Source organism: Bufo gargarizans, chromosome 4 (genome assembly GCF_014858855.1).
Source record: "Bufo gargarizans isolate SCDJY-AF-19 chromosome 4, ASM1485885v1, whole genome shotgun sequence".
Lineage (NCBI taxonomy): Eukaryota > Metazoa > Chordata > Amphibia > Anura > Bufonidae > Bufo > Bufo gargarizans.
Window position 1 is genome coordinate 392,069,148 of NC_058083.1, and position 18,848 is coordinate 392,087,995.

Below are 18,848 nucleotides of genomic sequence, written 5' to 3' on the forward strand. Positions count from 1 at the left end.
CATATGAATTAAACTTCGTTTTTCCTGCTGGTGCAAGTCTAAAGAAAAGAACAAAGGTACCGTTACAATCCTGTATAGGTGTGCTACAGAGTCATGTAAGCACTGTATATGGCTATATGGAGGTGACAGACTCCCTTTAAGGAAAAATACTTAAAAAAAAAAGGGGGAACAACCTGAGGCACCCGCCGGAGTCTGTGTATAGGTTGAATCGATACAATTAAAATGTAAAAACACATAGTCCCACCTCTCCAATCTCTGAGGAATTTTAATTGCGTTATGTTAAGAGTTCCCTGATATATATATATATTTTTTTAAAGAGTAATCAATAAAATTTATGTTTTATAAAAGACTAGTCAGAGAGGTATAGAGAGCCACGCTAAGGTCCTAGAGACCTTTGAACCTTCCTCATGTCAAGTTTCCTGGCCATTTTCAAGATGTCTGGCAGATGGGATGAAGACTTCAGGAACCGCTTTACAACCAGATTGAACACATGCGCCATGCAGGGTGCATGGCTCAGCCTTCCTTGATGCAGCGGCGACACCATGTTCTTTCCGTTGTCGGTCACCACGGTTCCGATTTTGAGTTGTCGAGAAGAAAGCCAGGATTCGATTTCTTGATGTAGGACGCGGAGCAGTTCCTCCCCTGTGTGACTCCATTCGCACAGGAAAACTAGGTTAAGAACAGCGTGACACCGCCGTGCCCTGCACATGTGGTATTCTGGTGGAGCTCTGTAAATTGTCCCTGCACTAGAGGCTGAGGACACAGTGGAGGATGAGGAGGCATGCACTTTGGCAGACACTGATAGCTTCAATTGCGTTTGTTCAAATGGACCGCGCTGCTCCAGAGTAAACAGAAAGATCCTCCTTTCCAAATCACACAGACTTCCTTGGATATGGGAAAGCATTCAGGTCACCTGGGTTCACTTTCCCCTCTCCTTTGCGAACCTCTGTGAAAGATCAAGGTTGCCACAAATAGTAAAGCGCAGTCACATGGGTTGAACTGCAAAGGTTTCATTGTACTTACAGGATAAAAGAAGGTAACAAGCGGAGTATAAAAATCAATCACCCTGGGTCGGACAGACAGCTCCCTTCAGCTAAGGTGGTGGAGCCTTGACTGCATGAAATTGAGGCAGGCTGGACCACCACATCGGAGCCACAGTTCTCCCAGGCCACTTTATGGTGACGCTGCATGTGTTGACGCAGGGCCGTGGTGCCAACATTGGCACCCTGGCCACACTTCACCTTCTGCCCACAAATTCTGCAAATGGCCATGTTCACCTCCTCTGACGGCCTAACAAAAAATTGCCACACTGCCGAGTATGGCATTTTCCCCCCAACACTCTGCGCTGACTGCCTGCTACTGCTGCCCTGCACAGCTACTTCCTGGGACGGTAGGCTCCTGTGAAGCGGGTGGTCTACCCTGGGCATGTTTGGCTCCCGACCTCCCACTGCTGCCACCCTGCTGACTCACAGCCATGCTACCACCCTGCTGGCTCAGCCGCTGCCTCATACGCAAGCTGCCACCCTCTACTCCTGATGATTATGAAATTATTATTACCCGGCTCCCAAATGCGATCAGCTACATCATCATCATCATCCGCTACTGTCTGCACGTCACTGATGTCCCCCTCAACAGTCTCAGGGCCAGGCGCCTGAAAGAGCGCAACATCTGCTCCCACACGACTCATCATTACTACTTGCCCGCCTACCGGACGAAGCGGCGGATGTCTCCTCCAGATCTTGGCTGGGCAGTAGCTGCTGACTGTCCTCTACTAGCTCATCCTTGCTGAAAAGTTGAGCCGATCCTACGGCATATAATACTTCTCGCGCTGGGGAAACTGAAAATGACAGAGGAAGGTTCAGGACAGGTGGGGGCACAGGGCCTGCTCCTGGGCCATGCCAACTAAGCATTGTGTCAGAGGAACCCACCGACTCTTGGCTTGTGGTGTCTGATGTCACTTGCGACAACCGAGTCAACCATTCAAGCACCGCTGGGTTGCTGGTCAAGACACGACCACTAGATGACATCGGGAGCTCAGGCTTCTCACTGTGATTCCTGCTGCCATCCCCACTTCTTCTGCTGCCTGTCTGACATACTGTATAATAAAATAATTAAATTAAAATAATACCCCCAAAAAAAGGCTGTAGTACAGTGTTTCTTCACCGCTGAATGGCAATTAAAACATATATATTTTTTTATGATTAATGAACTCCCCCCCCATCCCCCCCAAAAAAATAATCACAATTCACCGCAGAAGGTCAATTAAGACATATTCTTTTTCCTATAACTACACCCAAAAAAAAGAAATATAACAATTACAATTTACTGCAGAATGGCTAATGGGACATACGTCTATTTCCTTTTTATACACCACGTAAATGTCTGTAGTACAATGTAACTTCACTGCTGAACACCAATTATGACATATTTTTTCATTTTTTTTTCCTATTTCTACACCACAACAAAAGAAATCTAACAATTACAATTCACCGCAGAACGGCTAATGGGACGTACGTACATTTCCATTTTATACACCACGTAAATGACTGTAGTACAATGTTACTTCACTGCAGGACGGCAATTAAGACATTTTTTTTAATGATTAATAAACTCCCCCACCGATTAAAACTAGGGATGAGCGAATCGACTTCAGATGAAACATCCGAAGTCGATTTGCATAAAACTTTGTTCCAATACTGTACGGAGCAGGAGTATTGGCTCCAATGTATTGGCTCCAATGTATTGGCTCCAATGAGCCAAAGTTATTGCTTTGCAAAGTTTCGCGAGACTTCAGGTAATAACAAAACAAAACATTTACCAAACTCGGGTTAAGTTCCAAGGTACCACTTGGAACCGAACCAGAGTTCGGGAAATGTTTTTTTTACAGTACAAATAAATGTATAAAGTTATTAACCAAAGTCTCGCAAGACTTCGCGAAGTATCTCAATACCATTCGATACCACGCAAAATAAAAATAAAAAACCTTGTGCAATCCACATTGTTTCAGAACACCCAGCACATAGCTGTGCTATCCTATTTTTTGGAGGGTCAACGTGACAAAAAAATTGTGAATCGTATGTTTTTAATTTTTTACCGTTACGGTATTCACCGCATAAGAGATATCTTTTAACCCCTTCCCGACCTTTGAAGTACTGTTATGTCATGGGAACCACTGAGTTTCCGCCAATTGACGTAATAGTAATTGCACGGGCACCGGAGCGCGCGCGATTACTGCAGGGGCCCGGCAGTCCGTGGTAGCCGGGCCTCTGCTGTATCCGCCGGCATCGCTGTAAAAGCCGATGCCGGCGGATTAACCCCTTCTATGACAGCGACATAGAAGAGGTTTGTGTCAGGTGAAACGATCGCATTGAGTTCCCGCACTGCTGTGGCGGGGACCCGATGAGACACAAGGCAGCCCGATGCTGTGCAGAGGCTGCCCAATGCCTTGCACGGCATCGGGAACTGCCTTCTACGGGAGCTGAGGAGATCCAGCCTCAGACATGTCAGATTTGCAAAAAATGGCCTGGGCAGGAAGGTGAAAACAGGCGCGGGGTTGAAGGGGTTAATATTGTGATAGTTTGGATGTGGCAATATCTAATATGTTTATTTTTTTTTGTTTATATATTTTTATATGTAAAATTGGGAAAGGGGGAGGATTAAAACTTTTAATATTTAGCTTTTTTTTGTTTTTAAACTTTTTATTTAATAACTATTAGCCCGGGATCTTTTGACCCCTCTCGTATTCATCCTATTAGAAATCTATTAGCGTGAATAGGATTTTACACTGTTCCTGCTGCTGGTGTGCACACAGCAACAGGGAGACCGATTGATGTCCCACAATATCACTGCAGGGCCTCCAATCAGAAGCAGCCACTGCGCCACCAATGAAAATACTGAGGGGGGGGGGCTCTAGCCTCTGGCCACTGTGCCACCAATGAAACAAATTAACCCCTAAATGCTAATTTATGGAGCGGGCTGCTGCGGTGAGTTCACTCCATATGCGGCAAGTGCCGGCTGTGTCATACAGCCAGCACCTATCCAAAATGACGCGGAAAAGCTATGCTGCTGAACCCCATCATTTATTCCCTCAGGTGCCGCAATTCATGTTGATCACAGCCGGAGATTGGTTTGGAGACCATGTGGGCAATGCCATAAAAAGGCCTTGACAAGTAAATACCAAATGGTTCTACTTCCAGGATTGTGATGCGGGGTGGCATAATGTATGGTAGTAGAACCCCTGTAGTCTTCATTTCAGGTACATTAACAACTTGCTATTATATAGATTTGGTTGTGGAGCCAGTGTGTAACAGCTGTAGGTAGGGACAAACACGGACAGTGAGCCCCAACCTAGAACCCACTCCACTTTCCCTACCTACTGTACATGCAGTGCAAGCCCCAGGTAACCGCAACTGGTCAACAGTCCTTATGCTACTAAGGTGCAGAGACAAACACCCAGAGACAAACAACACAAAGACAAGAGTATGATGTAAAATCGGTCAGAACCAGGAGGACAACACAGTACAAAAATGAGAGAAAGAGAGTGGTCAAAGGACAAGCCGAGGTCAGAAACATAGGCAATTCAAATCAGCACAGGAACAAGAACCAGGAACCTAGCTAGTGAGCTCAAACAAAACTATTACTGGCACTGGTGTATGGCCAGGAAGGGGTTTAAATAGATCAATGAGTCCCTGGATCAGCACCAATAAGTTCAGTCTCCAGAGGCACCAAGGCTTCTTTACTGTATGAACTGTGAATCTATGGCATATTCTACCTCAGGGCATGGTCACAGTAGGGTCAATAGGCAGTTTAAAAAAGAACTTAGATTAATTCTTAAAAGTAAATGACATTAAGGGGTTTCAGCAAATTGCATTTATTATGTAGAAAAAGTTAATACAAGCCACTTACTAATGTATTCCAATTGTCCATATTGCCTCCTTTGCTGGCTGGATTCATTTTTCCATCACATTATACACTGCTCATTTCCATGGTCACAACCACGCTGTAATCCATCTAGGCTTGTCACGATACCATAATTTTGATTTGATTTCGATACCATAAAAAGGTATTGCGATACTCTACACCAGGGATCAGCAACCTTCGGCACTCCAGCTGTTGTGAAACTACAATTCCCAGCATGCTACATTCCTTTCTATGAGAGTTCTTAGAGCAGAGCAAGTATGCATGCTGGGGGTTGCAGTTTCACAACAGCTGGAGTGCCGGAGGTTACCTACCCCTGCTCTATACCATAAAAAAAAATGTAACATTTTATGGAATGTCCAGCCTATCATTGAACAGTCCTATCCTATTTTTTAGGGGGACAAGGTGACAAAAAAAATGGCAAATCGCACAGTTTTTATAAAAAAAAATTCTGTTATGGCATTTTTTATATTTTAATAGTTTGGACTTTTCGGAACGTGGTGATATGTAATATGTTTATTTATTGTTTATGTATTTTATATGTAAACTTTGGAAAGGGGCTGATTTATACTTAATATTTCGTTGTTTTATTTTACCTTTTATTTCAATTACTTTTTATTTAATAACTATTTCCCCCTTAGGGGCTAGAACCTGGGATCTTTTAATCCCTTGTCCTATTCACCCTAATAGAGCTCTATTAGGGTGAATAGGACTTTAAACTGTCCCTGGTGCCCTGTGCTTTGTGCACACAGTAGCAGGGAGCTTACCATGGCAGCCAGTGCTTCAGTAGCGTCCTGGCTACCATGGTAATCGATCGGCGCCCCGTGATTACATTGCTGGGGCTCCGATCAGAACTGCCACCAATGAGGGGAGGGGACCAGAGGTCGCACTACATTTTTTCCAGAAGAGTAAAAATACTCCTCAATTTTGAGGAGCATTTTTAGTCAAGGAAGAGCACGAATTTTGCCGTAATTCATATATATATATATATATATATATATATATATATATATATATATATATATAAATAATGCATAGGCCCACATAATGGCTGATATTTCTGCAGGGAAACCATTGCTAGTCTCCCATGCAGAAATAAATGTAGACAATTTTACATTTATCCAACATCGTACACTAAACATAAGACCCCTGCTGCCATACATAGCGCCCACCTGACGCTGCCATACACAGCGCCCACCTGACACTGCCATACACAGCGCCCACCTGATGCTGCCTCACACAGCGCCCACCTGACACTACTATATACATATTACATACACGGCTCTACCACATACCCATTACACAGATAGAACTACTGTATGCACATTACACACAGAAAACTGTACAATAGACTGGTTACACTGCCCTGCTTTATACACACTTTCCATACAGGAGTACCTCTGCATTCTCCACCAGCACAGTCCTACTGGGAGCCTGTGTTCCCCTAACTCCTCCCACGCTAATGGCTGATCACATGACCGCAGAGAGAGATGTCCGTGAGGGGTGGGGCTTCTCAGGAGAGGGGCGGAGCTTCATGTGTGTGGCACCTGAGGGATTAACTGCCCCTGATGGCAGCTCCCTGTCAAAGAGGTCAGGTGCTGACTATGCGATTCTGCCGCCGTCTCCCGTCTCCTGTATCTGTATTAATGGGTAACTTATCATTGGTGGCGCAGTGGCCACAGTCCCTCCCCTCCTCCGCCCCTCTCTCACTGGTGGCAGCGGCAGCAGCGGCACAGGGGGAGGGAGAGACTGCTTCCTTCTCACCTGTGCTGCTGAGGGAACATGACGTGCGCTGAGAGCAGCGTGTGCCATTTTCTGCGATACTATCGGTAAAAGGCAAACCCCGGTATCAAATTGATACTGGTACAAAAGTATTGATTAGGTATCGATAATTTGATACCCGATGTAACCCTAAAATCATCAGTGGTGGTCGTGCTGGCACAATCTAGGAAAAAGCGCCAGCCTCTATGATGGCTATGACTGTGGGGCCACACATAGGCCTCTAGCATTTTCTCTAGTGTGCAAGCATGACCACCACTGCTGGACTGCAGGCTGGTCGTAACTATGAAAACGAGCAGTGTATAATGTGATGGAAAAATGAATCCATTTAGCAAAAGAGGCTATATGGATAATAACAATACATTAGTAACTGGCTTGTATTAATTTATCCTACATAATAATTTGCTGAAGTTAGACAACCCCTTTAATGCTTATGAAAATGTGTAGAAATCTTGGTCTCACTCCCCTTTTTCTAAAATTCGTGTCCCCACCTATCCCTTGGTTGAACATGATGGACTTAAGTCTTTTTCAACTGTATTAATTATGCAACTATGTAAAAAACAGACACACTGACCTTTTCACTGTCTGGTTTTGTTATGTTGTTTATGTCTGAAAGAAAAACACTTAAAGGGGTATTCCGGTAAAGTAACTTAATTTTTAATTTAATTTAAGGCTGCAAGCTGTGACCCAACCAGAACCCATACCTATACATATAACCAGAGCTTCAATTTACCTTGCAATCCGTTTGTCCAGCTCCTGTGTGAGCCTGATCTTCCCTCAGAAAACTCCAAAGACTACAATCCCTAGCTTTCCTGCTGTGAGTGTTTATGTTTATTGATTGGCTGCCTGATATACAGTCCGGTCATGCCCCATCTTCTCAGTAATCACCAGCACACTAAGGCTACTTTCACACTAGCGTTTTGGTTTTTCGTTTCTGAGATCAGTCATGGGCTCTCAGAAGCGGTCCAAAATGGATCAGTTTTGCCCTAATGCAGTCTGAATGGAAAAGGATCCAATCAGAATGCATCAGTTTGCCTCCGTTCAGTCACCATTCCGCTCTGGAGGTGGACACCAAAACGCTGCCTGCAGTGTTTTTCTGTCCGCCATGTGGTACAGAGCAAGACGGATCTGTCCTGGCACACAATGTAAGTCAATGGGGACGGATCTGTTTTCTCTGACACAACGGATCTGTCCCTCATTGACTTTCAATGGTGTTCATTACGGATCCGTCATGGCTAAAGAAGACATAATACAACCGGATCCGTTCATGATGGATGCATGCGGTTGTATTATGGTAACAGAAGTGTTTTTGCAGATCCATGTAAAAGTAGCCAAACACTCCATTTGTTTCACAAGACATTTAGCTAGAGAATTGATAGCAACACACTGAGCATAAATCACTGAGGGCAACTTACTGCAACATTGCTTCTGTTTAGGCTGTGCTTCTCCACTGCACCCATCCCACTAAAAGTTTCTAGTTCAGTTAGAAACTGTATATAAAGAGATCAGTTACAGCCCTAGTTGTCGGCAGATAGTAACCAATGTTTAGTAGAAGAGATTATCACACTAAGACGGAGATACTCTGCCACTGAATCTAGGTCATCCGCCCTTTGACCAGGGTACCAGCTTTTTGAGAGAGAGACAGTTAGCTCAGGCATTTCCTCAGCACAAAACCTTCTGGGAGGAGACTGGAGAAGCCAGCTCAGTGACTTGCCTTTATTGTTTTGCACTTCAGTTCCTCCAGTAAAGAAACAGAATGGTTTACTGCAAACCCTGACTCTCTGGACTAATTACCCATTGGGGTGCACCATGGAGTACCATCCCTTCCGGAAAGTAGCAACATGTGGTGACACTTCCACATTGTCCGAGGGACTCAGCGTAGAGCTGTGACCACCCCAAACCCAGCTACTGCAACTTCACTTGAGGATTTAGGATGCTTGCCTGGTAGAAAATCGACAGAGTTTCTGTGACATAACCAACTAATAGCACACATTAATAGAACAAGAAAACATGCATGGCATCCCTTTGTGACATTATAGTAACATAGTAACATAGTACATAAGGCCGAAAAAAGACATTTGTCCATCCAGTTCGGCCTATCCCCTTACATACCATCAAGAAACACAGAATGGCAACTCCAGGCAGATATGCTAAAGTTTATTTGGGGCCCTACCAGACCCAGAATATGCAAATCCGCACTGTATCCTTCCATGAGAATGGGAGGTTTGGGGGTCCCGGAGGTGAGGAAATACTACTGAGCGTCTTTAACAGCACAAGCCAAAGAATGGTGGCCTACCTAGCCGCACAAGCGATAAAGGGCTTCTGTCACCCCACTAAACTAATTTTTATTTTATTTTTGGTACTTATAATCCCTATACTGCGATATATCTATACATTATGTTATTATTCATTTTCATTCTGTAGAGATGGCAAAAAAACATATTTTTAAAATCGCGCGCCTGTCTTGATTTGGCGCAGGCGCTCTGAGAGAAGGAGGCTTGTCTCCTCAGCACTCCCTCAGTGCGCGTGCGCCGAAGACGTCTTCTCTTTCGGTGACATCATCGGCGCAGGCGCACTGAGGGAGTGCTGAGGAGGCGAGCCTCCTTCTCTCAGAGCGCCTGCGCCGAATCAAGACAGGCGCGCGATTTTTGAAATGCAGACAGGGCCAGTCGGAGGAGGAGATCACGGCTGGCCCTGTCAATCAACAGGAGGAGGGGGCAGTTTTTTGCGGCTGCTACCAGCAAGTAGACGCCCTACTTGCTGGTAGACAGGTAATTAGCATATAATAAAAGTAATTTTTTTGCCTTATCTACAGAGTGAAAATGATTAATAACATAATGTATAGATATATCACAGTATAGGGATTATAAGTACCCCCCCCACCCCAAAAAAGGAGTTTAGTGGGGTGACAGAAGCCCTTTAAAGCAATTTAACTGTGATCTAGCATTAAGCACCATGGTGGCCACCTCAGAGCCTTGGCGACATTTGCTCTCCTCCCCATCCACCCTGCTCAATCTAGATAGAAACCAATTCCCCTTGATGTCACCGGAATATCACATACCTAATCTATCCTTGACTCATTGGACCCTAAAATGAATAGACACCATTGGAAAAAGCTATGATGGGACCTCTCTATTGCAATTTGAAACACTACATACCAGATTTTCCCTCCCCAACACACTCTTCTACAAATACCTCCAAATCAGCCACCTATTAACTTCCCTCTCTAATATTCACACCCACATCCCAACCACAATGCTCACCGGATTCATTAACTATACCTCCGGCGCATAAAAAAGCCTGTCCATTATTTACACGTCCTTATCCTCATCCCCCACCCCATCTAAACTCACCTTTATGGTCAAATGGGAACAAGAACTAGGAACCACATTTCCACTTCCAGAGTGGCATGAAGCATTACTATGGGCAATTAAACCATCCAAATGTATCAACCATGCAGAGCAGAATAGAAACATTCAATTGTGCTGGTACCTCACACCAGACAGACTGGCACATATGAAGGGAGACTACCCAACGTCCTACTGGCATGGATGTGGGCACAGAGGAAATCCTGCACACATGTGGTGGTTCTGTCCTGAAATCTCAACTTTGTGGAAAGAGTGATTAGATCTAATAGCAGAAGTAACTGGGGAATCCTTCAACCTAACACCGGAACTTGCTATACTATGTATGGGATCTAATATTCCACAGAACATGAGACGGGTAGTAGCACACATTGTAAATGCTACATGCAAGGTCATAGACCAACACTGGAAACAAGGGATCACTCTCCTAATATCTGAAGTCCAATATCTTGTAGACCAACATGAACTAGTTTATTCACCCACTCTGCAATCCAGGATCCGTGCTCACAATCAGTGGCTGCCATGGCTCTCAAGTTCACATGCCTCCTCAATACCAGATCCCATTCTGTAAATGCCCTTCCACTTTCTTTTTCTTTGATTTCCTTGATTCCCTTTCTTTCCCATCTCCCGAACTCTGCAGTGTCTACAGATGAAGAACCAGTTACGATTGAACCACCGAATCTTAAATATGTGCACTGATATACACAATGCTACTACATGCCTGTATGCTATTGTTGTTTATGCTTTTTTCTGTCCAGACTAAGTCTGGATTACTGTAATACCCTTGCTTAAAATCTATAAAAACGTATTAAAAGTAAAAAACACAGAATGACTAAAAAGTGCACACATATAGCCAGGCTATTGGTAGAGCCGCCCACATGGCATGAATAACCAAATCCAATCAGGGCAACACAAAAGTTATAGCTGTATATGCTGACTATATAGGTGTAGAAGCTGAATATAGCAGTTCATTCTGCTGTCTTTATCTTCTCAAGGCTTTACTTGAGGAAATTTAGTGATAACGCCCTGTAGGAGCAGGAGGACTGCAGTCTGTGTCCTCTCTACTCTGTCTCTAGACAAGAACTACCCTCTCTTGGCAGGAAGCAGGACCAGCCCACTCCCACCAAGAGGGGAGGAACAGGGTGGTTAACCCTGTTCCTGCCAACCTTTGCCATATTTTCCTTCTTGGTAGTAATAGTCAGGAAACAAACTTTTTTTAAACTGGATTTTGTTAGAGAAAATGGACTGAAATCCACCTATGAAAATGCCTTCCAATCCCAGGGAGATTCGACCATTGTCACCTATCACCTTTACTTTGGAGAGTACAATAAGGTCAAAAGACTTGCATTACAGTGGTCTTCATCTCTTCTGAAAGACAGAGATCTAGCTGGAGACAGTTATGTTATAGGTTCTAAAGACAGCTTCGGTTGCTTTATTTTTGCATACAGCTGGTGTCTGGTATACTTTAAAAATGATCATTAGAAAGTATGTATGTTCATCTTTACAAACACTGCTGTAGTGATGCTGAGGAACCTGTTGCCTCTTTTTTACAGAAGAGTTGCATAATAGTTAGTAAAATATATTGGAGATTATATATATATATATATATATATATATATGCCAGCTTGACAATTTTATCTGAAACTGGGGCCACTGTATAAGTGATGATGACATCACGTGACTATATTGTGTCTGAAATACATAAGGGCACATACCTTCTGTACTCATATCAGGTGTAGGAATCCATATATATGTCATTCCAGCTTCATTATATAACCTGAACATGGTGTCTGGACTCATGGGCTCAGAATACTTATTGCAGCCTTTGGAGTTCTGAATAACATCCCATTCTGTCTGGAAGTTCAGGACAGCAGTCACTCCTAATTCATGTTTCATCTTGATCGTAATGTGCTCCAGCTGCCGAGGGCAACTTCCAAGCCATATATTAGGCAGTATTCTAATTTTAAAAAAATACACAGATATATATCAAGAGTAAAATAATATACCCGCAAACTCACAAGCATGTAAATCATTTGTATGCTCAACATGATGATGACAAAGATTTTAAGACTACACTTTACATACTGTATTTTTATGTTACTATATTATCCTTGTTTGACATTATTGTCACAGAATTACCTTGTAATCAAAAAGGAATATTAATTTTACTAAATAGGAAAATGCAAGTTACAAGCCTTAAGATGCCCATATAGAGTACAGACCAAAAGTTTGGACACGCCGTCTCATTCAAAGAGTTTTCTTTATTTTCATGACTATGAAAATTGTAGATTCACACTGAAGGCATCAAAACTATAAATTAACACATGTGGAATTATATACATAACAAAAAAGTGTGAAACAACTGAAAATATGTCATATTCTAGGTTCTTCAAAGTAGCCACCTTTTGCTTTGATTGCTGCTTTGCACACTCTTGGCATTCTCTTGATGAGCTTCAAGAGGTAGTCACCTGAAATGGTTTTCACTTCACAGGTGTGCCCTGTCAGGTTTAATAAGTGGGATTTCTTGCCTTATAAATGGGGTTGGGACCATCAGTTGCGTTGTGGAGAAGTCAGCAGCTAAGTAAAGAAAAACGAGTGGCCATCATTACTTTAAGAAATGAAGGTCAGTCAGTCTGAAAAATTGGGAAAACTTTGAAAGTGTCCCCAAGTGCAGTCACAAAAACCATCAAGCGCTACAAAGAAACTGGCTCACATGCGGACCGCCCCAGGAAATGAAGACCAAGAGTCACCTCTGCTGCGGAGGATAAGTTCATCTGAGTCACCAGCCTCAGAAATCACAGGTTAACAGCAGCTCAGATTAGAGACCAGGTCAATGCCACACAGAGTTCTAGCAGCAGACACATCTCTAGAACAACTGTTAAGAGGAGACTGTGTGAATCAGGCCTTCATGGTAGAATATCTGCTAGGAAACCATTGCTAAGGACAGGAAACAAGCAGAAGAGACTTGTTTGGGCTAAAGAACACAAGGAATGGACATTAGACCAGTGGAAATCTGTGCTTTGGTCTGATGAGTCCAAATTTGAGATCTTTGGTTCCAACTACCGTGTCTTTGTGCGACGAAGAAAAGGTGAACGGATGGACTCTACATGCCTGGTTCCCACCGTGAAGCATTGAGGAGGAGGTGTGATAGTGTGGGGGTGCTTTGCTGGTGACACTGTTGGGGATTTATTCAAAATTGAAGGCATACTGAACCAGCATGGCTACCACAGCATCTTGCAGCGGCATGCTATTCCATCCGGTTTGCGTTTAGTTGGACCATCATTTATTTTTCAACTGGACAATGTCCCCAAACACACCTCCAGGCTGTGTAAGGGCTATTTGACCATGAAGGAGAGTGATGGGATGCTGCGCCAGATGACCTGGCCTCCACAGTCACCGGAACTGAACCCAATTGAGCAGAGTGAAGGCAAAAGGGCCAACAAGTGCTAAGCATCTCTGGGAACTCCTTCAAGACTGTTGGAAGACCATTTCAGGTGACTACCTCATCAAGAGAATGCCAAGAGTGTGCAAAGCAGTATTCAAAGCAAAGGGTGGGTACTTTGAAAAACCTAGAATATGACATATTTTCAGTTGTTTCACACTTTTTTGTTATGTATATAATTCCACATGTGTTAATTCATAGTGTTGATGCCTTCAGTGTGAATCTACAATTTTCATAGTCAAGAAAATAAAGAAAACTCTTTGAATGAGAAGGTGTGTCCAAACTTTTGGTCTGTACTGTATTTTCAATAGCTGTGAGCAGACCGCTTGTTTAGCAGACAGTTATCTGCCCCAATTTCCCCATACACATACATGCTCCGCTTAGCGTATGTCTTTTCAGTGGGAAGAGAGGAGAAAACTGCTGGCAGACATCTTTGGAGAATTTGTGGCAGAAATTTCTGTGAAATCTCTAAAAATCTAGTCCATTCATCTAAATGTGGTAGTTTCTGCAGCACATACAAAGATATGGCAGGCTCCATGAAAGGGTGATAATCTCTAACCAAGCGGGTCCTGTTTACCCACCTTAACTACACATAACACATCTACAGGAGATAGTTTATAATATACTTACCGTTCCGAATCTGTCTGTATTGGCATCCTATGTACCAAGTCACGTGACACTCCTGTTCTGAAAACCCATCTACCACTGATGTCATGTCCCTTACCAGATTTCTACCCTGGGCTACAGATGGGTCGTCACTTCCGCTGTAGAGGGGACCAGAACTATTCCTCTCTCTGGCACATGTGCTAATGAGGTGGATTCAGGAGTTTGCACATGCAACAGGAAGAACAACAATTCTGGCCCTGTACACAGCAGAACTGATGACCATTCATATCCCAGGTCAGAAACCTGGTAAATGATGTGATACTGACATAAACTGGATTTTCAGAAGAGTGTCATGTGATTGGGTTCCCGGGATGCTGATCTACGCAATTTCCGAATGACAGGTATATTACAAATGTCAGGCAAATTCAATGAATGTGTTTGTAGTAATCTCTGGATAACCCCTTTAAGATGAAAGAAATAGTTGCAGAATTTTCTCCAACAAGAGCAGGTGAATATAGCTTTAATGTCCCATTTTAAATTTCAATCCTTAGAATTAGTGTATCTTTAAAGGGGTTATCCCATCATAATGATCACTGTTAAATCTGTTAGTGATTTGACAGTGATCATTTTTGTAAATATATTTGATTAACCCATTCCCACCATTTACGAGAAAATCCATCCCCACTTACCTTATTGTTGTCATTCGGTCTCCCCTGGTTACGGCCACCGCTCTTCTCCGGAATCCCGGTGGCCGCACTTGCGCAGAAGACTCCTTTTCTCCTGGCCGTCGCATATGCACGATGGTGACTTCTTCCTGGCCAGAATAGTACAGAGCCGCGAACGCGCACGCCGGTTCTGTACTATACTGGCCAGAAATAAGTCACCATGGCGCATGCGCGGTGGCGTGCACGTTCAGTCCATTATGATCCTGAATATAGCTTATAAGAACTTTAGCCATATCTCTGGGGAATTTAATACAGAGAGGATAGACAGAACAAACTGTGGTAATGTGGGGCTGTGGTAATGGAGACTGCATGCAAGTGTTGCTGCTCATTAGCCACATACCCCCACACACCCACCTTCACCTGTATTCAGGATCATAATCCCTGACAAGTAGAGCAAAGAGGAGGATGAGGCAGCTCTTTACCTCAGTGTTGTGAAGTAACTTGTCCTCCTGTATGATTAGGACAGGTTTTGTGTGTACTAATAGGATGGCAGCCATTTTATTTCTCCTAATTATTGCTCCCTAGATAAAAGAAGCCATTATAACTAATGAAAGGCATTTGGGAATATATTTATCATAAAGTACCATTTAAGTATTTTCCTTTTCTTAATTCCCAGAGAACCCCTTTAAGGTTGAATTCAAGGCCAAATTCTACAGCATAGATTTTCCTGCTGCGGATTTAAAATCTATACCACAGGTCAAGTTATGTAAGGGGTTTCATATTTTGGTCCTTTTAAATTGACGCCCTATTCTCAGAATAAGCCATTAATCTCTAATTGGAAGGAGTCTACTACTTTGCACCACCGCCAATCAGCTGCTCTTCCGTTGCGCAGCACAGTTCAGCAGTGCACCAAAAGTGTAGGACAGAGATAATCACTATTACAGTAACCAGCTCTGTCCACTAAACACAATGGACAGAGCTGTAGTTCTGGAACCAGAGCTCCTGCAGAACAGCTGAGGACAGGTCATCAATATGAAATGACCTGACTTTAAGCTTCATTTTCATGAAAAAGGATAAAAAAACAAAAACAAATTCATATTCACAAATTAACTTTAAAGGGGTTGTCCACTTTTTATTATTGATGACATCCTCAGGTTCTCCTTTTCCATATGATGTTGTCGTGTATGTGAATACATTATGTACCTTTTCTGTTACGAATCCCATGCAGCGTAGAAATAAAATTGGTAATTCTTAAACAATTGAGAAAATTCACTTATGCTGTTGATGATCAATCTTAAGGATAGGCCATCAATAGGGATGAGCGAATCGACTTCGGATGTTCGCATAAAACTTCGTTTCAATACTGCATTAGAATGTGTTGGCTCCAATGAGCCGAAATAACTACTTCGCGAAGTCTCGCAAGACTTCAGGTAATAACTTCATAAATTGATTTCTACTGCAAAAACAAAATATTTCTCGAACTCGGGTTTGATTCCAAGTGGAACCTTGGAACCGAACCTGAGCTTAGGAAATGTTTTTTTACAGTAGAAATCAATTTATGAAGTTATTAACCAAAGTCTTGCGAGACTTTGCAAAGCAACAACTTTGGCTCATAAGAGCCAATACATTAGAATACTGTACAGAATGCTTGCTCCGTATATACCTGTCTTCCAAATAAGAGGACTGTTCTTTGTAGTCTAACTTGTTTATTGGTCAACAGGTCGTACATATGTGATTGATTGATTATATACGATTGATTAATTGGTAAAACAGGATTGTTTGGTAAAACTACAAGAATACAAACAACATGTATAAGTATAAAGCATAGCATAGCATGTACTATAACATTTACATTGACAGTGAAAGCACATGGTAAAATGGCTGCCTATACATAGGATTACATGTCTAGCTAACAGTAATAACAACTTCCTTAGTAACAATTACAACTAGCTGAACAGCTCTGCAACACACAATATCCCTGAAACAAAGGTAGCTCTCTCACCAGATATGCTTTTATAAGGATGGTGGAGTTTGAGATGGAGACACGCATAGGATAGCTCTGCTGATGTGTACTGGAGACTTCTTTCCCAAGATGCTTTGCACTCCCACAATGCAGTAGTATTGTAACAGGAAAAACAAAGTGTAATACAACTTAACACCGCTAGATGGTGCTATAACCAAACTAAACACTTGAGAAATGCCAAGACTGAGGCAGACATGATCTGTAATGATTCTCTAATTCTGCTGGGCAGAACAAGAAGGCTGCATCCTCTTCATTTAAGCAGACGGAGCCATCCCATAAAAGTGAATAGGGACACCATTATTGTAATTATATTGCTCAGCGGTACAATTGCTGCGGCGAGCAGGTAAACGGAGAAAACAGCTGATCGGCGGGGGTGCCGGGAGTTGGACCCCACCCATCTGATATTGATGACCTATCCTGAGGATAGATCATCAATAGTAAAAAACAGACAACCCGTTTAATAGATTCAATGAATGTTTTAATTCTACGCTGCATGGGATCCGTAACAAAAAAGGTACATAACGTATTCATGCCTCCATTCAGAAGAAAATACGGTATACAAGACAACAACATATGGAAAAGGAGTACCTTTCAATATTAGAAGACTGAGACATTATAGGGGTTGAAAAAAAAAATCAGGATTAGAAAAACATGGCTGCTTTCTTCTATAACAGCCCCACACCTGTCCATAGGTTGTATGTGGTATTGCAGTTCAGTGCCATTGAGTTCAGTGGAGCTGAGATGCAATACCACACACAACCCATGTGTGGCTGTTTGTGGAAGCGAGCAGCCATGTTTTTCTAATCCTGGACAACCCTTTAACACAATGCCAGTAGAAGAGAATGTTATAGTGTACCTGGAGAAATGCATGGCCTGATTATCTGCAATGTGGAAGTAGAAGTCTGTGGTGTGCTTCATTTCATCAGTATGTCCAGTGGTTTCAATCCAATGCCCTATTGGATCGCAATAAACACCATCTACTATGTTACTTTCCTCGTAAACACAGCAGCGGTCATGGTGTGGTCCATTACCTATCAATTTAAATAAAATGGAATAAAACCATACACAGGCAAAAAAAAAACCTCTTAGGTCTCACTCAGACTAGTGATTTTCATGCCTGTGTGCTGTCCAAGTTTAGAATAGACAGCACACAGATTGAACACTGACACATACAAGTCAATGGACCAATTCACAGGTCATATATCTGTAAAGAATTCACAGGTCAGTTGTTTTTATTTTTTTTTCATGGACCAATAATCCGTTCAGAGCAAATTGGAGCATTCTGCATTCTGGTTTGTTTTTCCCACTAGACTCTCAAATTTAAGTCAAAGAGTTTGCCTACAACATTTCTTTAATACACGCAGGGTTATTGAAGGTCCTCTTCACAACCAGGTAAATGCTGTTCCACAGCTTAGTCTCATACTCACCGCTCACTCGGTCTACAAACTGAGCATAACACATACCCAGGAACATCAATGCTGCTACTGCTTATTGAATATGGGAAATAAATTCTAACAGCATACTTATTGGTACCAACTCCAACATGGACAAGCCTTACACATTAGTCTACTGAGATATTCACAGGCTTTTTTAAAGAGACCTTTGTAGAGCTTTTCTACAGATAGAATGGCTAGACCTGTGGTGGTAATCATACTTACCTGATCCCTGCCACTGGGTTTCGACTCCAACTCTCCCCCACCTCTGTCTCTTCAACATCCAATTTGTCTGGTCACGTGACCGCTGCAGCCAATGACTGGACACAGCATTGACGTGTCACCCATGGGGTAGTGATGTAGCTACAACCCAGCAGCAGGGATTAGTTAAGTATGATTACCCACATGGGTCTGGCCATGCTGTGGGTTCTGTAAAAAAGCACTACAAAAGGTGAACAAGCACTTTAATGGGTTTCTTTCACCTTGCACATTGGTGGCATATTGCTAGGATTTTTCACCGATGTCAAAAAGGTACTAGTCCCAGAGGTGAGACCAGCACCTATCTGTCACGGAAGGAGTACAGGAAACTAGAAGACACAAAATGAATATCCGACTGAC

General features: G+C 42.8%; 1 protein-coding gene across 3 annotated transcripts in view; it reads right to left on the reverse strand.

Moving 5' to 3' along the window:
- EPM2A (EPM2A glucan phosphatase, laforin) overlaps positions 1 to 18,848 on the reverse strand; it is a 125,603-nt gene that overhangs the window by 37,002 nt on the left and 69,753 nt on the right. For all 3 annotated transcript variants that reach the window (XM_044290000.1, XM_044289999.1, XM_044290001.1), the window contains 2 exons: positions 17,654 to 17,828; positions 11,777 to 12,018 (listed from right to left, as the gene is read on the reverse strand). In XM_044290000.1, coding sequence (XP_044145935.1) covers positions 11,777 to 12,018; positions 17,654 to 17,828 — 417 coding nt within the window. The remainder of the gene's footprint in view (positions 1 to 11,776; positions 12,019 to 17,653; positions 17,829 to 18,848) is intronic.